At 39.1% G+C, this 24,581-nt stretch overlaps 1 protein-coding gene across 9 annotated transcripts in view; it reads left to right on the top strand.

The window, feature by feature from the left end:
* Nucleotides 1-24,581, top strand: part of PKHD1 (PKHD1 ciliary IPT domain containing fibrocystin/polyductin) — a 568,785-nt gene that overhangs the window by 82,208 nt on the left and 461,996 nt on the right. For all 9 annotated transcript variants that reach the window (XM_058306868.2, XM_071218516.1, XM_071218517.1 and 6 more), the window contains one exon: nt 1,694-1,844. In XM_058306868.2, the coding sequence (XP_058162851.1) occupies nt 1,694-1,844 (151 nt within the window). The remainder of the gene's footprint in view (nt 1-1,693; nt 1,845-24,581) is intronic.

Below are 24,581 nucleotides of genomic sequence, written 5' to 3'. Positions count from 1 at the left end.
AAGCTTAGAGAGCATGTCTCCAAGGTTACACAGATAGATAGTATCTGTTTGGGATTAAAATCTAGCTGGTCTGATTCCAAGCCTAACCTTTGCATGCTAATGCTTCTCAGAATATTTGAACAAATACAGAATGGTGAAATCCTCAAGTACCTGCAGCTTTGAGATTTTTGAGTATGCCACTATCTTAGTATAAGCACAGAGGCTGCAGAACAAACACAGTCTCAGGTACCATGGGAGGGAGGGCTCAGATCAAGACCATAGTTCCAGAGGCCAGCCTATACTACCTATGTTCATTTCCCGGTGGCCTGATGTTAAATTATTGGCACTCTATGGTGGGTCTAGAGGACAGTGGACATGAAAGTCCCACCTTAGGTGAACATAGAGCTGAGACTATTTTATCATGAAGAAGAGAAGATTAAGTGGGGGAGAGGGGAGGGATAGTTATGTTGCTCATTATTTCTCCTCAATTATGGTAGAAACCATTTTGACATTGATTTGAAAAAAGATGCTATACCTCAGCATGATTTATAGGTTCCCAAGGAGTGACCTTTTGCCCCTTTTCCCACCCTTTCCTGGCTTCCCATGGGATCTGCCGTCTTGGGGACTCTCAGAACTTGAGAGTGCTGCTCCAGGATACAGGACACCTGAGTTCGAATCATGGAGGTACCATAATTTTGTGTGGGATTTAGTGCAATTGTCCTTATGTCTTTGGGTTCCATCTTTTGCACTCCTACCTAATTTACAGACTGAAATGAAAAAATGCTTATGAAATTGTTGAAAATGATAAGATATAAGGCACTATTAATGCTAATAATCTTTGCATTAGTTGTGACAGTGCCTAAAGCCAGGATTATTCTTGAATATGTATCACACCTGTTGGGGATGATATCCTTCAATATCCATGCTCTCCCCTCTTCTGGACCACATATTTTTAGACTTCCTGTAATGCTACACTGCTGTTTTTCATTTTAAATCCAGTCTGGCTTCTCTCCTTAAAGCAGGAGGACTTTTAAAGCGAGTGGCTGGTAGTATAACTGGCACATATATCGAATCTCCTTAGTCTGGGCTGTTAAGTAAGTTTAATTAATTTACTAAGTTAATGTTCCACTGCTAGCAACAGAGCCTCATTGCTATCAGCTGGGGAGAGGGAATTGAAAGCCTAAATGAGCTCATTTTTTCACAGTTGGAATTAGGGACCAGTTAGCCAGTTGTGTGGGTTTTCCAATTTCTCCATCTGCCCTGGGGGAATTCAGGCACTTCACTCCCCAGACACTAAGTGTGAGTAAGAGCTGGAAGAGGGAAAGGGAAAAGAAGAGAAAAAAAAGCAGGAAAAAACCCCCAAAAACTAACCTCTCCCCAACCTTTGCTTCCATTTCCAAAATTATTTTTGTCTGTGCTTTACTTAAGTTGGTCTTGGAGAAGCTTTTGCTAGTGTTCCTAATAGGATACGAAAAAGAGAAAGGTCTCAGTGAAAGCTATCTACCACGTGTATTTTTATTGCAGGGTATGTAGATAAAAGAAAAACAAATAAACAATAAAACAATGGAAACAAAATTACAGAAATTTGCAAAATTTGACAAATGGTGGCCTGTAGTTGCCACAAGCTAATGGCTTGCAATGATTAATAAGAGTAAAAATAATTGCATTTCATTAAGATTGATGACACATCATTTAACCTCCCCTCTTGTTTCAGCCCTAAAGTGGAAAGAGATGAAGTTCTCATCTATAATAGCTCTTGTAACATTACCATGGAAACTGAGGCAGAGATGGAGTGTGAGACGCCTAATCAGCCAATTACCGCCAAGATTACTGAGATATGGAAACACTGGGGCCAGAACACTCAGGTATAATCAAATCTTTTTTACAGACTGATTCAAACAGCTCAAATTAAATTTGTAATATTGTGTACATTAAAAAAACAATTTAGTCCAAATGGCAGCGATATATAATATTAAATGCTCTCAAACTTTGAGGAGCTGGTCTAATGCACATCATCTGAATTCAGAGTTAACTATGGTTAATCATATATTTTCTCAAAAATAGATGAGTGCTGCCTGGGCTCTTTTAAAGCAAATTCTGAGCAGATAATCTCCTCAGTATTTTGTCCTCTTTTTCTGCATGCATGTTTGAAAGGGGCTCTCCGGGGTTTATTTCTTCATGAAATTAATGGCCTATAATTTACCCAGGTCCTTCACAACTGGAAGGCTTCCAAATCCCTCAGCCATCCGCAGCCTGATGGGACAGCAATGTCAGCTGGTCCACGGTTCACTTCTGTCCCATGGGGAGCAGGGTGGAGATGTCAGCTTTGCGTTGCATGATATGGAGATTAGGACTGCCAAGGACCTCAGGGTCATTTGGTTGAGCCCCTCAATTCAGTGGTTTTTAAGTCATTTAAACCACCCCTTCCAAGTGGCTCATCTAAGAATGCTTAAGAAGTCCCCCAGTGAGAAATTCCACAGTCTCTCCAGGGAGTTTGTTGGACTTGAAATCAGAAGCTGAGAGCTCTTTGGGAATGTAGCAGCTAGTCTTTTATAACTCCCTAGGCTTCTCACTCTACACAAATAAAAAATAATATTTATTGAGCACCTACTCCCTTAGGTCTATTTCCCTTTATGAAAGCATTTCACAGATTTTCCTCCTTTTGCCTCTTTCATTTGGAACAAACATTTATTGAGTGCCTGTTGTGTGCCACATACCACACAGATTCTCTTGTGAATGCTGCTTCCCGATCTGAAATTAAACTTACTAAGTTTGTAATGTATGTTTTTCAATAACTTTTGAACTGGGGCTGAAATACATAGGCAGTTACAATAACGTCATTTTTCTCTCCTTAAACTGTTCCCTGTCTACCTTCCTCACACCTTGGGGCCTCACTGTCCTATTTCCTTTCCTGTCTCCTAATGCTCATTTACCTTCCCTTCTAGGTGTCACCCAGGACTGTTTATTCTTGCTTCATTGTTTCCCCCAACAGGCCTCTCCCATTCCATTCATTGTCAATTTTACTTTTTCATCTCCAACACCTCTGTCCCCTACCTGCAGCCTTCTCTGAGCACCTGTGCCCCTTTCTCACAGGCAGCTGCCAGTGATGTCCCCAAGGCTTATGGTAGTAGGTGGGGCAGCTATATCACCTATTGTATTGTATTGTATTGTGTTGTGTTATAAAAAGGGATGCTGGATCAGATGAATCTGTACTATGAGCTTTGTGACACTGGGTAGTCTTTAAACTTCTCTGGGTCTCAGTATCTGTCTGGGGAATAATGTGGGGGTGGTTGGGGTGGTCACTTGAGCAAGTGCCAGGGAAAGAGAGGAAGGGGCAGGCTACCCCAGGGAGGAGCACGTGGACTTTGGATCTAGACTACCTGGGTTCGAATACGTTGTTGGTACTAGGGGACCTCAGGGGGCTTAACTCCTCTGTGATTCAGTATTCTCACTGGAAAGCTGGGATAATGATAGTATCTCCAGAACAGAGTTGTTACGCCATGGAAGCCAAGAGAGGATTGGACCTTGCACATAGCAAATGCCCACTGCTAGCTGTTGTTGGTAGTAGTGGTTAGCTAGTTGAAGTGCTTGAAAATGATAAGAAATTATTTTCTGTGGAGCTTGCTACTTTGATCAGATCAGGTCCCTTCTTAGATTGTTTAATTTTTCCTCATCTCAAAGTCTAATTTCGAATTTTGTTGTTCAGCTTAAATGTCTCACTCATTTTTAAACATATATACAACACATATTTATTGACTTTCAGCTATGCTCAAAGTCCTCTGCCATGCTCTGAGGGAGAGGAAAACGAATGTGGAAAGAGACCCCACCTTTAAGAGGTGGTAGAGAAGAAGGGCATGAATGGAAATGGGTGAGGTTCGAAGAAGAGCCTGTAGAGCCAGTTCCTTGGAGTTGATTGGAACCTTGGACCCAACCTAGATCCTCTCATTTCATAGATGCTTAACTGAGGCCCATAAAGGGAGGTGATGGGATGAAGGTCACACAGCCAGTTCTTTGGCATCATAAGCCATGGAGCCAGATGTCATTGTGGTGAAAGTAACACATTTACTCTTTTTTTTTTCTTATTTATTTATTATTTGTTTATTTAAAAGATACTTATATTACACAAAATGTTACACAAAAAATATAAGGTATTCCCATTTGCCCCACTCCCCACACCTCTCATCCCTCCCCACATTAACAACTTCTTTCATTAGTGTGTTACATTCATTGCAATTGATGAACACATTTGGAGCATTGCCACTAAGCATGGATTATAGTTTACACTCTCTCCCACTTAATTCTGTAAGTTATGGCAGGATATATAATGGTCTATATCAGTCATTGAAATAATGCCATTCAGGACAATTCCAAGTCCCAGAAATGCCCCCATATTACAGCTCTTTTTCTCTCTCCCTGCCTTCAGCACCTTCAGTGGTCACTGTCTTCACATCAATGATATAATTTCTTCCATTGCTACAATACCAATAAGTCTATAATTAGAATACCAGTAGGTCCTTGTGAGGAAAGAAAACCATTTACTCTTTAGGAACCAGAGGGGCATGTCTCTCAAAACCTCCTGGCTATTGACAGTGTCTAGGAAACCCTAGTCCTGGGAGGTGGAGGGGGGTGGTGGCGGGAGCACCGCAGATGGAGATTCTGGGTATAAGCATCACATTCAGATGTTGGTGATGATGTGGTAGTTTTAAACAGTCTGTTGGAAGCAAGGCCCTCTTGAGCAGGAGGAAACTGGGACAATGACAGAACTTTATAGCAAAATCATTTGAATTTAAGAAGAGCCGATGTTCCAGTGAAGTCCTAAAGAGTGAAGCAAGAGTTTCAGGCACAAGTCCTATGATATAGACTGGGTCAAAATGGTAGAAGTCAGGGAACAGCTATGGCTAGGTGGGCACATGGTTGCCCAGAACCCAGAAAAACAAAATGAAATTCTAGGTAATTAACTAGAGTTAATTCTATGTGCCATTCTTTGATAGGGTAATTTGGTTTGCTTTGGGAATTGGGTGGAATGAAGTCTATAGGTAGAGGGCTTAAACTAGGTGACCATATGATTTATTACTCAAAGCATGATGCTTTTGAGAGTGAAAAGGGCACCATTAATAATTACACAGGGATAATATGTCACCCATGTTGGGGTGTATGTTTACTTTACCTAGGCTTGTGGACAAACCACCACCTATTATGGGATACATGGTCACCCTACTGTGGTCTGGTGTGAACATGTCACCTGTGTTAGGATAAATAGCTACTTTGCCAGAGCTTGAGCCCAGGGACTAGAATGCAGGTGCTCAGTTCTGAGTCAGAGAATTCCCTAATGGGAGAACCTCAGAACAGTAGTTCCAATAAGATATTAATAGGCATTCAGTGATTAAAAGGTTCCAAAGTCAAATATATTTGTGAAAGCGAGGTGAAACAAAGTTATGTATTTTCTTTTACAATAGGACTTTGAGAGCATTTAATATGTGAATTTAATATCACAAGTGTCTAAGAAAGGGCTGTGGTATGGAGTATTATCAAGCGTGGTTTTCCACAAAACTCTTCATTCACAGAATTTCTCTTGGGGGCTGCTATCCTGCTGCCCTCATTTTAGGAGATGTTGCCATGCCATGCTCTTTCTCCTGACATAGAGTGGGGGCTCAGAGGAGGGAAAGATTATTTTCAGTCAACTGAGAGCTACTGAAGTGGGTAGCTACTGAAGATGGTTCTTCAAATAAGCCATGAAGAAACATCAGGATTTGGCATTCAGGGATACAGAGGAATGGTTTTTCTGGGAGAAGCACCAGCATGCACAAGGTGGCAAGGCAGGAATTCACAGGAAAAGTGCAAGGAGCATGATGTGTGTGAATGGGACTAAGGAGTTGTAGGTTTCGAAAGATGGGCTGGGATCAGATTGTGATGGCAGGCTGGGCCTTTGGTCCTTTAATTCAGCATGTGACCAGGAATCCTTGAGGACTTATTGCTTGATCATAGGTGTATATTTCAATCACATTGTTCTAGTTGCTAGGTGGGGATGCCTTGGTTGGGAAACCCACAGGCGGCAGGTGACAGATAAATGGCGCCTGAACTTGGGAAGTTGCAGAGGAAATGGGGAAGGGGAGGAACATACGATAGTAAACTCTGGATAACTTGTGTTAAACCAAATGTTCAAAGATATGGAAAATTAAATGAGGTTAGTTAAGAAATATTATGCACAGGTTTTCCAAAATGGTTTTTTCAAAGTTTTGAACAATAGTATATCTATGTTCGTGACTCCCCAAATTGGAATTTCCAACCCAGATTGCTCCCTTGTATTTCACATTCCTGTGTTTCACTGTCTACTGATACCCTTACTCACATATCTAAATGACATCTTAAATTTAGCAGATTCCAAACAGAACTCCTGAACTTCTCCCTGCCTCTTACCAACCTTCTTGAACTCAGTTGATAGCAACTCTATCTTTTCAGTTGCTCAAGGTATGGAGGCATCCTTTACTTTCCAAATCCCACATCAGCCCTATAGAAAATTCTGTGAGCTCTACCTTTAAAATATATCCAGAATCTGGCTACTTCTGGCAAGACCACTGCTACTGCCATCACCATCATCTCTTCCTGGATTATGACAAGACTCTCCTAGTTGGCTTCCCTACTTCCACTCTTGCCTCCCTTCAGTCTGTTCTCATAGAACCACATGATCCTCAAGAAATGTCAGATAATTTTACTCTTCTCTTCAAAAACCTTCCACTGGCTCCCCAATTCTCTCACTGTAAAAGCCACAGTCCATATACTAACTGAAATGGTCATTCTCATTCTCTGCCGCTGTCCCCAGGTCCTTGGACCTCACCTCAACTTGACCTGCTCTGCTCCTGACACACTGGCCTCCTTGCTGTTCTGTGAACACACACCCGCTCTGAGGCCTTTGCATGTATTGTTCCCTCTGCCTGGATTACTCTTTTCCCACCTTGTTCACTTTCCCCCCACCCCTTTTTCACTTCTTGCTCAAATGTTACTTCCTCAGTGAAACCTACCCTTACCACCCTCTTTAAAATTGCAACCCAGTACTCACAACATATGCCATAGTTCCAATTTCCCTTATTTTCATCTATCTTTCCATAGTACTAATCACTGGTTAACATTCTCCATAAGCTACTATTTTATTATGCTTACTGTTTACTGTCTGACTTTCCTTTCTATTATACGATATCAGCTTGAAGAAGGTGAAAGGTTTCTGGTTTCTGCTTTATTCACTGGTGTTTCTCAAGCACCTAGAGCAAAGCCTAAATCAATTGACAGAATGAACAATACAGAAACACAAATACAAGAACTTAAAAAAACATTCTCACATGTCATGTCTTTAATCATACCTCCAGAGGATTATATATGAGAGGAAATATGCACACATAAACATACATGCACAGAAACATACAGTCCCATTTGTACTCAAATATGTTACTGTGCTATTTATTTTATTCTTACAGTTGCTTTTAAAAAATAAACTTTTTTCATTAAAAATTTATTGAAGTATAGCACACAAACATACATAAACAAAGTATATAGTAAAAGTTGTGAACGTACAAAACAAACATGCATAACATAATACAGGGCTCTAATACCTCACCCTATCACCAATACCTTGCGTTGTTGTGAAATACTTTTAAAAATGATGAAAGATCAGCCTCAAAATATTACTACTAAAAAAAATACAAAACAGAAAAAAATATTAATACTTACCAAAGTATCTTATATTTGGTGTATTTTCCCCCCAACCCACCCTATTATTATTATTATTATATCATTCATACATGAACATACATAAACAATAACTGTATAGTAAAAGTTGTGAACTTACAAAGCAAACACGCATAACATAATTCAGGGGTCCCGTACATCAACCTACCATCAACACCTTGCATTGTTGTGAGACATTTGTTTCAAATTATGAAAGATATCATCAAAATCTTACTACTAACTGTAGTCCATATCTTACATTTGATGTGTTTTTCCCCAATCTACCCTATTATTATTTTTAAATATATTTTTTATTACAGAAATTGTGAACTTACAAAATAATCATGCATATGTGCAGAATTCTTGTACAACACCTCTTCACCAACACACCACACTGTGGTAGAACATTTGTTACAGATTATGAGCTAATATCAGATTATTACCAGTAACCATGGTCCATAGCATACATTTGGCACACATTTTCCATGCTCCCCCAGTATCAAAACAGTACATCTTTGGTATAGTTGCATGAATATTATGGTATTGCTGTAAACTACACTCCATAGGTCACTCCAATTGTATTTTTCCCATGCTTCTCCACATTCCCACCACCCTGCAATAGTGACTTGCATCTGCTGCAACTCACAAAAGACACTCTTGCCTCTTTACCATCAGCCACAATTCTCATCCACCTCTGGGTTTACTGTGTTATTCAGTCCCTAGATTATTCTCTAGCTTTCTTTCAATTGGCATTTACATCCCTAGAGTACCCTTTCCAGCCACATTCCCATTTATAAACCAGCTGTTACTCTATTGTGTTTCCATAAACAATATATTCTACACTTTTAGAGTAAAGTTAATTAAAACTTCTACATATATTAAGCACCAGTAGTCCATCTCAGTCCTTCTGTTATCTCCTTTAAGAATCTACTACCTACCACCAGGTCTTGAAGATGTTTTCCTATGTTTTCTTCTAGAGGCTTTATGGTTCTTGCTTTTATATTAGTTGATCAATTTTGAGTTAATTTTTATATACAGTGTGATATAAGGCTCCTTTTTCTTTCTTTTGGCCATGGATAGCCAGTTCTCCTAGCACCATTTGTTGAATGGAGAATTCTACTTGAGCTGGGTGGGTTTGATGGGTTTGTCAAAAATCACTTGACCTTAGATGTGTGGGTCTGTTTCTGAACCATCATACTGGTCCTATTGTCTATATGTCCGTCTTTATGCCAGTACCATGCTGTTTTTACCACTGTAGCTAGGTAATATTAATTAAAGTCCAAAAGTGAGACTCCTCCCACTTCCCTTTTCCTTTTTAAGATGTTTCTGACTATTTAGGTCCCCTTACCTTCCAAATAAATTTAATAATCTTGTTTTCCATTTATTTAAAAAATGTTGGTGGAATTTTTCTCAGGATTGCATTGAATCTGTATATTAATTTGGGTAGAACTGACATCTTCATGATTATTTTGTCTTCCAATCCATGAGTGTGGAATATTCTTCCAATTATTTAGGTCTTCTTTTTAAAATTCTTTTAACAATGCTTTGTAGTTTTCTGAATACTAGTACTTTATATCCTTGGTTAAATTTATTCCTAAATATTTGATTCTTTTAGTCTCTATTATAAATGGAATTTTTTTCCTCACTTCCTTCTCAGATTGCACATTACTAGAGTTTTTAAAGTCTATTTCTGGGAAGCGAACTTGACCCAATGGATAGGGCATCTGCGTACTACACGGGAGGTCCGCGGTTCAAACCCCAGGCCTCCTTGACCCATGTGGAGCTGGCCCATGTGCAGTGCTGATGCATGCAAGGAGTGCCCTGCCATGCAGGGGTGTCCCCCGCATAGGGGAGCCCTACATGCAAGGAGTGTGCCCCTTAAAGAGAGCTGCCCAGCATGAGAGAAAGTGCAGTCTGCCCAAGAATGATGCTGCACACACGTGGAGAGCTGACATAACAAGATGACGCAAAAAAAAAAGAAACACAGATTCCCAGTGCCGCTGATAAGGCTAGAAGTGGTCATAGAAGAGCACACAGTGAATGGACACACAGAGCAGACAACTGGGGGAGGGAGGGAGGAAAGGAGAGAAATAAAACAACAACAAAATAACCTTTGAGTTGTCCTGGGTGATGCTGCAGAGACAGTTACCGGACATTGTATGTCTTCCCATGGCCCACTGGGTGGAACATGGGAGAGTGTGGGCTATGATGTGGACCACTGACCATGAGGTGCAGCAATGCTCAGAGATGTATTCACCAAATGCTATGAATGTCTCATGATGATGGACGAGATTGCTGCTGTGGGGGGAGGAGTAGGGTTGGGGGGTGGGAGGTATATGGGGACCTCATATTTTTTGAATGTAATATTAAAAAAATAAATAAAGACAAAAAAACAGATGAGGAAACTGAGGCACAGAAATGTTCAAAACATTGGCAATTTTAGCAAATAAAAATGCAGGATACCCAGTTAAATTAAAAAAAAAAAGTCTATTTCTGATATCTACTCCTGCTATTTTTCTTTTTGGTTACTGCATGTGTAGAATATCTTTTTTGAGCCTTTCACTTTCAATCTATTGGAACCCTTGAGTCTAAGGTGAGTCTCTTACAAACAGCAAATAGATGGCTTGTATTTCCTTATCCATTCTGCCACTCTGTATCTTTTGATTGGGGAGTTACAGCTATTAACATTCAATGTTATTACTGTAAAAGTGTTTCTTTCTTCACCCATTTTGGTCTTTGGATTTTATCTGCCATGTCTTATTTTCACCATTTTTTTTACACTTTGTTACTTTTACTAATATAATCTTCATTTCTAGACTCTTTTAAAATCTTCTCTCCTGTCTTTTCTTTTCAAGCTATTGCATTCCCTTTAGTATTTCCTGCAAAGCCAGACTCTTGGTTACAAACACTCTCAGTTTCTGTTTATATGTGAATATTCTAAACTTGCTTTCATTTTTGAAAGACAATCTTGCTGGATATAAGATTCTTGGCTGGAAGTTTTTCTCTTGCAATATTTTAAATATATCATACCACTGTCTTCTTGCCTCCATGGTTTTTGATGAGAAATCAGCATTTAATCTTATTGGGTACCCCTTATATGTTATGTATTGCTTTTCTCTTCTTGCTCTCAGAATTCTCTCTTTGTCTTTGGATTTGACATTCTGATTAGTATGTGTCTTGGAGTTGGTCTATTTAGATTTATTTGGATATGAGTTCATGGTGCTTCTTGATCGTGGCTATCTATATCCTTCAATAGGGTTGGGAAATTTTATGGTATTACTTCTTCAAATATTCCTTCTGCCCTTTTCCCTTCTCTTTTCCTTCTGGAACACCCATGACACATATGTTTGCATGTCTCTTGCTGTTTAGTTCCCTGAGAACTTGTTCAATTTTTTCCTTTCTTTTCTTCATCTGTTCGTTTGTATGTTTGCTCTCAGAAGTCATGTCTTCAAGCGCACGAGTCCTTTCTTCTGCCTCTTCAAATCTGCTGTTATGTGATTCCAATTTATTTTTCATTTCATTTATTCACCTTTCATTCCCGTAAGATCTGCTATTTTCTATGTATGCTTTCAAATTCTTTGTGCTCATCCAATGTCTTCTCAATATCCTAATCCCTTTAGCCATCTACTTCAATTTATTAAGGCAATTTGTTTGAATGTCTTTGATTAGTTGCCTCAACTCCTTTATGTCATCTGGATGCTTATCTTCTTCCTGTAACTGGGCCATACCTTCCTGTTTTTTGGTATGAATTGTAGTTTTTTGTTGGTGCCTTGGCATCTGGCTTACTAGATGTACTTATTCTGGGTACAGTTTCTCTCTTTAGATTAGGGCTTTTTTGCTCTTTCTCCCTTGCTGGTTATGTAGTAGGAGCTGAGAAGGTAGTTGGTGCTATATGCTGTGGAGGCGCAAGCTGCCTGTGTTACTCCAGAGGCTGATGAAGATTTTCTCACCTTTGTCCTTTGCCAGAGGGAGGGGCAGATTCATAGCTGTGAATAATAATCCAAGTTGTGCAGGCCTAGACTGTAGTTGCCCAGAGAAACTAATGAAGCTTCATGCCTCTTTCTCCCATGCCTGGCGCAGGATGGAGCTGCAAGTGTGGGCAGCATTTTATGCAGTGCAGGTCCAAGTGACTGCAGTTTCCCTGGGACACTTCTGGCTATTTGGTCTGTGCCAGCTGACTGTACCTGCTGTTACCCGGAGAGGCTGGTGCAGGTGCCACTACCTTCCTCCCTGCCAGAGATGGGGCTGAAGGCTAGGCTAGGGTTGCAGTTCAATCTGGGTGGAAAGAAGCTGGTCCCTAACATCACTGTGATTTTCTGACTTGGACAGGTTCAAACTTTAGCTTTTCTTAGGATTATACTTTGGCCTGCTACATTTACTAATCAGTAACTGAAGGTGTTGCCCAAATGTCTCTTCCTCTCCTGTTTTTGGGAAATGGAACTTCCATTTCCAGTCAAGGAATAGCTCCTGAGGTGCTGCCAGTGGAGGATGGGTACCAGCCTCCATGGTCTGGAGTGCTCTACTCATGAATCTTCTTTGCATATGGGCAGTCACCTTCTTCCATTCTTTTAAGGATGTTCCAGGCTGTTCTTCTGGTTTCCTGGAGCCCCCAAATAGTTGCTTTAGATAGATTTGGGTGATTATTAACTGCCCTGTAGCAAGAGCTGACTCTAGGAGCCCCTTACTCTGCTGCCATCTTGCTGGCTATCCCTAAACTTTAATTGAAAAGTGGTTTTAGATTACAGAAATGTTGCACTGAAAGTATAAGGGAGTCCCATGTACCCCACCTCTTCCCCCTCCTATATATTCCCCTATTAATAACAGCTTACAATTCTGTGGTACATTTGTTACAATTGATGAATAAAAATTGAAGCACTGCTGCCAGTCACCGAGGTCTATAGTTTATATTGGTTTATATTTATTCCAATGCCCTAAAAATGCCCTATATTCCCCATATTATTCCCTCTCTCCCCTTAGAACCTCTGGTAACCACTATCTTTATGTCAATGTTACATGTTCTTCCATTACTGCAATAGTAATAAGCTTACTTTGTCCATGGTTATAATCCCCCCCTTATGTTTGTAAATTCCTCAACCTTGAGGATTTTGGGATGGTGATGCCTGCTCTGCCTCAGATTGAGTGGGGGCTTAGATCTTAGGTGCAGATGGAAGAAACTGTTTTGCTTGCAGTTGTAGATACTCTGTTTTTTTGGTATGGGGACTGCCCATCATCATCATTTTGTTAGTTGTCCTGGGCAAGTCCTGTGAACTGGAGAGCAGGTGTTGGCCACAACTCTTCTGAGATTCAGGACTCAACTGGTATTATGAACAGACTGCAGATTTTTAAGTCTCTGGGATATATATTTAATGAGTATAGTGCTAATTATAGGTTCAAATACAAGTGGTAGAAGAATCATGTGTAGAGAAAGTATAAATAAGTCTAACTCTGTTACACTGGGGAAATAGGTTGTCATATATTCCAAGGTAAGGCCTACCAACAGGGTGCTGATATCAAGGGGTTGTGTACCTTGCCTATGGTGTCCAGACGACTCTAGTGCCCTCAGGAACACCCCTAGTTGAGCCTTATTCACAGTGGCAGTTAGTGAGATATGCCTGAGACATGTATATGTGTAGCCTCTGGAATGATCTCCTGACTCATTTTGAAATCTCTTGGCCATAAAAACTCTTTTGTTTTGTTTTTGTTTTGCTCAAGGTATTTTTCCAAATGCATGGCTGATTGTGTTTGTTATTAAATCCTCAGTGTCAAGGAGGCTCATCCCTGAATTCATGCCCCATGCTGCGGGGATGATAGTGTGTTTATTTCTGAGATTGGCAGGGAGAGGCCACATTTGAATAACAAGGAGGTTTTCAGGATATAACTCTTAGGCAATAGTTATTATGAAGCCAAGTTTCAATTTTACAAGAATAAGGTTCATAGTTACATGCAGTAAAATGAGGGCTTGACATATTGGTCTGTTTTCTTTTATTAGGAACTGCCTAAATACTAGAGAGATTCCTGCCTGTCTATTTGAGAATGTAGCAGGACTCTCCAGGATGGGAATTTAATATTGTGTTATTGTCTGGGTCTCTACCACCTGAGATATTACCCTATGACAAGATGAACATACTCATGTATCATAGAAGAATGCCCCAGGTGCACCCTTTCCTATACACCCCCCACCCCTAACACCCTGTACTGGTGACTCTCCACTGCCATACTTGCCAAAAGAACATTTCCACAATTGTATTTTCAATCACAGACCTCCACCTCTCCAGGGTTCACCTGTTCCTTCCTCCACCATTCCTCCCAGTTCATGGATAGCGCAACCCGCTCCTTCAACCCTTCTTAGCCTCACACTCCAGTACAGCCGACCTCACTCATATCTCTGCACCACCATCATCCCCATCCATTGCTAAACCACCCAATTCCACCTTATTACAGGTTCCATCCAGATTGAGCATTGACTCACCACTCTTTTCTCACTTTCTCTCAGTAACCTATCTTCCAGACTCTTATCTTTGTGAGTCTGCTCAATATGCTTAGGTCATATCAGTGAGGTCATGCAATATTTATCCTTTAGTGACTGGTTTACTTCACTCAACGAATAGTCTTTGAGATTCATCCATGTTGTCACATGTGTCAATTCTAAATTGCTTGCTTTTTCAATTCTGAATTCTTTTTTCCTTACAGCTGAGTAATATTCCATTGTGTGTGCGTGTGTATGTATATACACACCACATTTTGCTTATCCATTCCTCTGTTGATGGGCTCTGACTTTCTCCCAACTTTTGGCAATATTGAATAATGCCACTATAAACATTGGTGTGCATGTATCTGTTCATGTCCCTGCTTTCAGTTCTTCTGGATATATTCCTAGTAGTGGTATTGCAGGATCATATGGCAATTCTATAGTTAGCTTCCTGAGGAACCACCAAACTATCCTCCACAATGGTTGAAGCATTCTACATTCCCACCAGCAGTGGATGAGTATTCCCATTCCTCCACATCTTCTCCAACACTTGTAGTTTTCTATTTTTTAAAAAAATAACTGACAGTCTGATAAGTGTAAAATGAGATCTCATTGTAGTTTTGATTTGCATTTCCCTAACAGCTAGTGATCTTGAGCATCTTCTCATGTGATTTTTAGCCATTTGCACTTCCTCTTTGGAAAAGTTCCTATTCAAATATTGGGCCCAATTTTAAATGGGTTGTTTGTCTTTTTATTTTTGAGATGTACGATTTCTTTATATATGCTAGATGTTAGACCCTTATTGGATAAGTGGTTCCCAAATATTTCCTCCTATTTAGTAGGCTCCCATTTTACTGTCTTGACAAAGCCTTTTGAAGTACAAATGTTTTTAATTTTGAGGAGGCCCCCTTTATCTATTTTTTCTTTCATTTCTCATGCTTTTGGTATAGAATTAATGAAACCATTTACTACTACACAATGTCATAGATGCTTCCCTACATAACCTTCTAGAAAGTTTTATGGTCTTGGCTCTTATATTTAGGTCTTTGATCCATCTTGAGTTATTTTTTGCATAGGGCATGAGGTGGTAATCCTCTCTCATTCTTTTGGCTGTGGATATCCAATTCTCCCAACATAATTTGTTGAAGAGACTATTCTGTCCCAATTGAGTGGGCTTGATGGCCTTGTTGAATATCAGTTGGCTGTGTATGCACTGGTCTATATCAGAACTCTCAATTCAGTTCCATTGGTCAATCTGTCTATCATTGTGCCAATACCATGCAGGTTTGACCACTGTAGCATTTTTTGTAGTATGCTTTCAAGTCAGGGAGCATGATTCCTCCAATTTTGTTTTTCTTTCTCAATATGATTTTGGCTACTTGGGGCCCCTTACCCTTCCAAATAAATTTCATAAATGGCTTTTCTAGTTCAGTGAAAAATGCTGTTTTAATTTTTATTGGGATTTATTGTGTTAAATCTGTAAATCAAGTTGAATCTATAAATCTTAATGATATTTAGTCTTTCAATTCATGAACATAGAATATTCTTCCATTTATTTAGGTCTTCTTTGATTTCCTTTAACAATGTTATATAGTTTTCTGTGTACAAGTCTGTTCATCCTTAGGTAACTTTATTCCTAGTAATTTGATTCTTTTAGTTGTTATTGTAAATGGAATATTTTTCTTGATTTCCTCCTCAGATTGCTCATGATTAGTGTACAGAAATGCTAATAATTTTTTTTTTTAAGATTTTATTTTTATTTATTTAATTCCCCTCCCCTCCCCCAGTTGTCTGTTTTCTGTGTCTTTTTGCTGCATCTCTTGTTTCTTTGTCCGCTTCTGTTGTCGTCAGCGGCACGGGAAGTGTGGGTGGCGCCATTCCTGGGCAGGCTGCTCTCTCCTTCGTGCTGGGCGGCTCTCCTTACGGGTGCACTCCTTGCGCGTGGGGCTCCCCCACGCGGGGGACACCCCTGTGTAGCACGGCACTCCTTGCGCGCATCAGCACTGTGCATGGGCCAGCTCCACACAGGTCAAGGAGGCCTGGGGCTTGAACCGCGGGCCTCCCATGTGGTAGACGGACGCCCTAACCACTGGGCCAAAGTCCGTTTCCCAGAAATGCTAATAATTTTTGTGTCTTATACTTGCTTTTTACAAAATTTAATTGTTTTCTAGGCTATAGAACTATTAAGAAAAGAATATTGTTTTGTCACTGCCGTTTTCCCAAAAGCTTAGAAACGTGCTGTGATGTTTTTTCAGGGCATGGAGGAAGTGGAGACTCCTTGGGTCAGGCTGGAGATTGGATGATGCAAGCAGGATAGCATGACATCATGTGGTCTCCACAGGGCAGACCATTACAGGTTTATCTGGCAAAGTCTCAGCGGAATTTAGGGTTTTAATGTCCCCACCAATATCATCATCAACCCATATATCTCTATCCCAATCCTAGGGTTCCACTCCTGTCCAATCAATGCCCTCACTTTAATAGCAGACACCCTGCAAGATTCAGATTTTAATTTCCATTGTAACTCTGCTACTTGTATGATGAGACTCTGAGTCTAGTTTTCAGAGATCTCAAATCTGTGGCTTCAGGAAATAAGATTCTCTTTCAGAGCACACATAGAAACTTTCACATCATTCATGCAGTGTTTTTATTGCTTTAGTTCATTCCTTTCTTTTGTAACTGTATCCAGCATATTTAGGAACAATCAGCTAACACCATTTTACCCTTTTACCCTTTAACTCCACAAAACTCTGATAAGATATCACAAGCACTCTCATCTAGATTCTTTCCTCTTATAAACATGTAAGTAGTATCCAGGGGAGATATTTTGCATATTTCTATTGTCAACTCATGCCATGGACTTTCAATGTCCTCTTTTTTTTAATGGGAAAAAAATGTATATTTATATTCCGAAAAGGTAATACAGAATTTTTAACAAAACATGTAGTAAAAGTACTGTGTTACATTCCCAATATAATCAGTGAGAACGGTGATATCACATATATTTTTAAAACACGCAGCATATTAACTAAGGGGCTTATATAATAATACACAACTTTTTGTTACCAACCATATTAATAGTTTGATGATTAGAATTAGGAAGCAGTGATGTAAGCATTTTGCATCTTAACATGATTCTCATATGTACACATTCTACAGTTTCAGTTATATTTTAGTAATTTGGTTTGGGTGGACATGGAAACATTGTTTCCTATTTAAATTATGACATATCAGCTCTCAGTTACGTGTTTTTATCAGGAAATAATCATAATTTTTATGAGGGAGATGCCTAAATGTATGGTATATGGGTCTGTGTGTATGTAGGTATGTATATTGTGTGTATACATATATATATATGCATATATATATATAAATTTAGTAGTCATTTCTGGTTTCTACCAGGTATCCAGTCTCCCCCTTTACCTTTACCTTCTTAACAGTATTCAAACATTTAGCTTTGACCCTAGTCCATGGAACCCACATGATTTTGGGGAAAGCTGATCTCACCCTTGGTGGCAGGCCATGTCTGGCTGGAGAAATCACAGCCCATTGTTCCCAGAAAGCAACCTACCAACTTATTATTCCTGGTTCAATAGTAGATAAGCAGAGTATTTGGGAATATGCTATTACAAATAGGACATTATCTCCTGGATGTAAACTTTTACTATTGTTCTTTAAGAAAATTGAAGACTAATATAATTTTTCCTTTAGAGTATTGTAAAAGAAACATGCCTAACTATAAATTCAAAGATAGTATGGACACACTGAACAGCCCTAAGTACTGTTCTCATTCATCTCAAAGAGAAGAAAGCATCCCTGAGGTTTCCCTGACCATTAACCCAAGTTCTTATTTTTTAAAATGTAGTTAAGGTAAAATTGTTCTCACTGTATTAAAATAGTAGGAAAGATTTGTCCTCTTGATTATTAGAAACTGAGTCATTATTGTACTTTAATCAGAGTAGAGTGCCAATTGCAAAAATCCCAGAACCAATTCAGAAATCCCATTTTTAAGATTCTGTTTTTAAAGAACCACCTCTGGTACCAAACTGTACTAGTCAGTGTTCTCTAAGGAAACAGAACCAACAAGAGATATCTGTAAATAGTAGGAGATTTTATAAAATTGTCTCACACAGTGATGGGGATGCAGACATCCAAATTCTGTAGGGCAGGTTGCAAACCATGGACTCTGATGAGTCCTTGATGATTTCCCCAGGATGCTGTCTATCTGAAGTAGAGATGGGAATTCTCTCTCTGAATACTGAAATTACTTCCCCTTTTACGGCCTTCCCCTTTAAGGCTGGTTGGATGAGACATCACTCATTGCTGATAGAAATCTCAGTGGATTGTAGTTGTAACCAGCCATCTATGTAATCAACTCATAGATAATTAAAGTCCATCAAATGCCCTTGTATTACAATTAGCCCAGTGCTTGCTTGACCAAACAAACTGGGCATCATTACTTGGCCAAACTGACACACTAGCCATCATACATGCCTAGTACATAGCAGTGATAATTAAAAATTGTTGAATGAATGAATGAATTTATAAATGAATGAATACATAATGGTTACCTTTTCTTTTTAGCATATGCAAATCCTTTTCCTTTAGAAAACTTTGTTTATATCTATGGCGTATCATATGATATACTGAAACAAGATAAAAGATTGAAAAAGAAAATCCAAAAGAGTGCTGGAAAATAGAAAAGGGTGCCCCGCAAGACAATCAAAGATTTTATGGGATTTCTGAAGAAAAAATAGCCAATTGAACTGAATCCATAGAGACCATAGAAGAAAATAAACAACCCAAACCGAGTTTAGAGAAAAATGCTTTAAAGATTGCAGCTATAATTCTCAATGAAGTGTGGGAAGAAATTCCAAATTTAAGAGTCAGATGGGGCTGCCATTAGGATAGTTTATCAAGCAAGTGCTTGGGAGAAGCTGAAGGTCAACATTTCTCTTTCCATTTCTTTCTCTCTGACCCTGTGTACATGGAGTGGCTGTATCTATGGCTCTCAAGATAAAGTCTTAAGAGCAGATCACAAAAGAAAGGGGGGTTATTTGTCTGGGGACAGGAGAAGGGTTTGGTTTATTGTTTGTTTTAGAACTGATGTTAAATGAAGCCAAATCCTAGGCAATCTGGAACTCTACAACAGACTCAAAGGGAAAGGTGTGGAGGGTAGAAAAGCAACTTTCTTGTCATTTCTGGCTCCATGGAATCCCTTTACTTTGATACCACTCTGTCAGACATTTTACCCAGAAATTTTAGTTGTAATAACCTGGAGAACATCTGATCTGCCATGTCAGTGGAAAAAGAAGACTGAAGCAATCTTATTAAAGTTCTCTGGGAGATGATTTTGAGCCTAGAATTCTAAACTCAGTCAAATACTATTTGGGATAGTAACAAAGTAAAGACATACAAGCTATACAAAATTCATAAAGTTTATCACCTTTGAGTACTCTCTGAAAAAGAGGTACTTAATGATGTGCTCCAACAAACTGTAAAATTAATCCAAGAAAGAGGATATGGTATATATAAAATGGTGGTGAAGAACCTTCACAACAGTAAAAATGGAATAAAAATTGTTGGTAAATGACTGTAAAGTTGAATACATTTCTTAAGAATGGATTCTTAACAAAGAAGAGGCAGGAACCTCCTGTTTCAAGTTGGTATAATAAAGGGAGATCAAGAAATAGAAGTATAAACACCTTTTTGAAACACAAATTGCATTATGTGAAGCTGGAAAGTAAGTGGAAGAGTGGCAAATGACTTAGAAGCATGAAGGAGAGTAAAAATTAAGTGATTGTAAATGGATATTTAGATGAAAATCAAAACAGTTGGTCCCATAGATTCCTAGGAAAGCTTTGGGATTAGAGAAGTTGGGTACCAGAAAATGCAATGAGGCAGGATACTAAGAAGAGAAGAGTTATTTGAAATCTTCTGTAAGGAGTAGTTTGATCCTCAGGACACTACGGTTAGCTGGAACAGTCAGGCATCTATTTATTTCTGCCCCACTCTCCAGGAAGCAGAGGCATAGTTTCTTGGCAAATTGGGTTAGGCAGATGATAATTAAGTACTTGACACCAAGCACAGGGGACAGTGGGGAAGGAAATGCAACTGAAATCTGAAGGATGAATTGAAGTCTGCCTACTCTTCTGAGAGAGGTTATCTCCATCCTTCACTGACTTCTTTCCCCTTCCCACCTCCAGAATCCTGGCAACCCAAGTTCTGCTCCTCCAAGGAAGGAAACTGGAAGTTATTTCTCTGGAGAGAGTAAATATCCACAATTACTGACATTTGGAAGCCTTCGTGAAGTCCCACCTACATGGATTTTCTGTCTAACTTTTTAGTGCTTTGCTTTTAAATACAAATGGACAGACTTCTGGTTTTATCCGTGAGAAAGCAATGAGATTCAGACCCACCCTCTTGCCACACATAAGTATAAAACTGGTCAAAATATATTTCAACTTTTGTATAACAGGCAGCACAGTGTTGTGACCTTTGAGAGAAGAGAAACACACAAGGCAAGCTCCACATTCACCCTGACTTTCTGTCTGGGGACAGTAGTCAACATATAGCAAAGAAAGTGGATCCCAAACAGAGACTAGCAGTCTCACTGGGTGGAGCTCAGTCTGTTGATGTTTCTGGAATTTTCAAGGCAGGTTACTAGAGAGGAGGGAGCTATGTAGAGAAGGAGCTCTAGAAATCTTCATGGTGTCTCCTTGAGTCTTTGGTCAAATAGTAAAATGATCATGTACTGAATGCATTTCTGTGAGGTCTGACAGATAATAGCTACTAGGAAGCTTGAGGAAAATATGGATCCCAAAGATTGCACAGTTCTGAGAGATTTTTGGAGTGCTGGCCAGTTAGAGAAGAGAGCTTTCACTCAGCTCCCGAGAAAGGCCACGCTTTATGAATAGGGTTTCTTTAACTCTAGAAAAAGGCTACTCTAGCCACCCAAATGGAGCCTGAAGAAAGGCAGGATAAAGCTTCTCTTTCAGTAAATTAAATGCCTGCCAGAACCAAGCCTAATATTCTTTGAAGGATGAAAGTAGAATCCAGAATCTCAAGAACATAGTAGCTAAAATGTTCAACCTACAATTAAAGAGGCTGAAAAAAACAAACAAACCTGAAAAACAACCAACTAACTAAACAAACAAACAAAAAAACACAGAAAGTATAATCAATTGAAACAGACCCATGGATGATAGAGACATTGGAATTTATCAGCCAAGGACTTTAGAATAGCTATTATGAACATATTTAAGGTTTTAAAGAAAAAGACAGGCCTAATTAGTGAACTGATAGGAAATCTTATCAAAGATATGGGGACTATTTCAAAGAACTAAATGAAAAGTGTAGAACTGAAAGATGCAATATCTATAAGTTAAAAAAATCACTAATGGTAAATTGGACCCTGCAGAAGATAAGATCAGTGACCTTGAAATCAGGACAATCAGCACTATTCAAATTGAAGGACAGAAGGAAAAAAGAGAAAAATGGACAGATATTTAGTAACCTCTGGTATAATACTGAATAGTCTAATATTTGTAAAATTGGAGTTTCAGAAGGAGAGTAAAAGTAGAAGGGTTAGAAAAATATTTAAAGAAATAATGGTCAAAAATTTTCCAAATTTGATGACCAGTACAAACTTGAAGATCTAAGAAGCTTAATGAATCCAAAGCAGAAGAAATCACTGTTGGTTTCCAATAATGTTAAATTGTCAGTTCTCCCCAATTAATCTTTAGATTTGATGCAATTCCAAAAAAACATCCCAACAGGTATTTTTGGTATACATTTCTGTGTTGATTAAAATATTTTATGGAAATGCAAAGATCTAGAGTAGACAACACTACCATGAAAAAAGAAGAACAAATGAGGAGGTTTCATTCTGCCTGATTTCAAATTTTACTGTAAAGCTATGATAATCAAGGTAGTATGGTATTGGCTTAGGACAAACAGATTAAGGAAAGAGAGTCCAGAAATAGATCTGTGTTTATACAGTCAGCTAATTTTTGACAAAGGCATCTTAGCAATTCAATGAGGAAAGGAAAGTCTTTCCAGCAAATAGTGCTGGACAACTGGATTGTCACAAGGAAAAAAAAAAAAAAAACTTTGGGACCTCCCTCATATCCTTCACAAAAATTAATCTGAGGTGGCTCATATACCTAAACATAAACTCTAAAGCTATAAAGCCTGTAGAAAAAAACAGAAGAATGTATCTTCACACTATCTAGGAAAAAGCATACGATATTACCATTGGCAAAGTTTTCTTAGACAGAATTCAGAGCACTAAACATAATAGAAAAAATTGAGAATTGGGCATCATCAAAATTAAAAACTTCTATTCATTTTAATGGACCACTAAGAAAATGTACAGGCAAACAAAAGACTAGGAGAAAAAATTTCAGAAAATATATTTGACAGAGGACTTTTATCCAGAATATATAAATGACTCTCACAACTCAATAAAACAAACAACCCCCAAAAAAGTGGTAAAAAACTTGGACAGAAACATCCTATAGAAAGGTGAAATGGTCAATAAGCCCCTGAAAAATGCACCACATAATTATTCATCAGTAAAATGCAAATTAAAACAAAGAGGCGATTAGATTAGCTAAAATATAGAAAATTGAGCATACTAATTATTGGAAAGGATGGGGACTATAGCAGTTTGATATGGTTCATGAATTCCAAAAATAGGTGTTGGTTTATGTTTGTAAACTGGTCTGTACCTAGGTGTGATTAAATTATGATTAGGGCTCTGATTGGGCCACATCAGTAGGGTGTTGTGTCCACACCCCTTGGTGGGTGGGGACTCACAGATAAAAACATGGCAAAGAACAGAGTTGGAGTCTTTTGATGCTGGAGTCTTGAGCTGGAGTCCTGGGAAGAAAGCACACAGAGAAGCTTAGTCGTGAGGAAAGAGAGAAGGCCCCTGGAAGAGAAAGAAGCCATTCGCCTAATAGTCTACAGCTGACCTCATGGAGAAAACAAGGGAGCTGAGCCCAAGAGAAATGACCACAGGAAGAGAGGAACCCAGGAAGCCAGAACCCTGGCAGATGTCAGCAGCCATTTTTCTCTGACACATGGCAAAAGACGTTGATGAGGGAAGTAACTTATGCTTTATGGCCTGTTATCTGTAAGCTTCTACCCGAAATTACCCTTTATAAAACCAATTGATTTCTGGTTTTTGCATCAGCACCCTTTGGCTGACTAATAGAGGGAGTAAACGGAACTTTTATACTTTGCAGGTAGGAGTACAGAATGTTAGTTACTTTGGAAAGTATTTGACAATTTCTTATAAAATCAAGCATGCGGTTACCCTATGACACAGGAATTTTACTCCTAGGTATATGTTTAAGAGAGATGAAAATATATACCCTTCCAAAAAAGATATATCCATGAATGCTCACAGGAGCATAGCAGTCCAAAACTAGAAACAGTCCAATAGCAGAATGGATAAACAAATTGTCCATATTCATGCACTGGAATACTACTACGTAATACAAAGGACTGATGTGCTGATTTGCATAATGACATGGCTTAATCTCAGAAAGCCAGAAAAAAGTTTGATTCCACTTATTTGAAGTTCTAGAATAAGCAAAGTAATCTGTGCTGGTAGAAGTCAAATCACTGGTTTCTCTGGAGTAATGGTTAAGATTGGCTGGAATGTGCCAACTGGGTACTTTTGTAGGACTATAGAAATGTTCTACATATTGATATGGGTGTGAGTTACATTATAATATTTGCTTGTCAGAACTCATTGAACTGTATTCTTTTTTTTTTTGTCTTTATTTTTTAATATTACATTAAAAAAATATGAGGTCCTCATATACCCTCCCCCCCTCCCCCCACTCCTCCCTCCATAACAACAATCTCCTCCATCATAATGAGACATTCACGGCATTTGGTGAATACATCTCTGAGCACCGCTGCACCTCATGGTCAATGGTCCACATCATAGCCCACACTCTAAAATGTTCCACCAGTGGGCCATGAGAGGACATACAATATCCGGTAACTCTCTCTACAGCATCACCCAGGACAACTCCAAGTCCCGAAAATGCCTCCACATATCATCTCTTCCTCCCATTCCCTACCCCCAGCAGCCACCATGGCCACTTTCTCCACACCAATGCCACATTTTCTTCAATTACTAATCACAATAGTTCATGAATAGAATATCAGTAAGTCTACTCTAATCCATACTTTGTGCCTCCATCCTGTGGACTTTGGAATGGTTGTGTCCACTCCACATCTGTAACAAGAGGGGGCTTAGATTCCACATGGATGTTGGATGCAATCCTCCTGCTTTCAGTTGTAGGCACTCTTGGCTCCATGGTGTGGTGGTTGACCTTCTTCAACTCCATGTTAGCTGAGTGGGGTAAGTATAATAAACCAGAGTGTAGGAGCT

Source organism: Dasypus novemcinctus, chromosome 11 (assembly GCF_030445035.2).
Source record: "Dasypus novemcinctus isolate mDasNov1 chromosome 11, mDasNov1.1.hap2, whole genome shotgun sequence".
Classification (NCBI taxonomy): Eukaryota; Metazoa; Chordata; class Mammalia; order Cingulata; family Dasypodidae; genus Dasypus; species Dasypus novemcinctus.
This window is presented reverse-complemented; position numbering and strand designations above follow the sequence as displayed.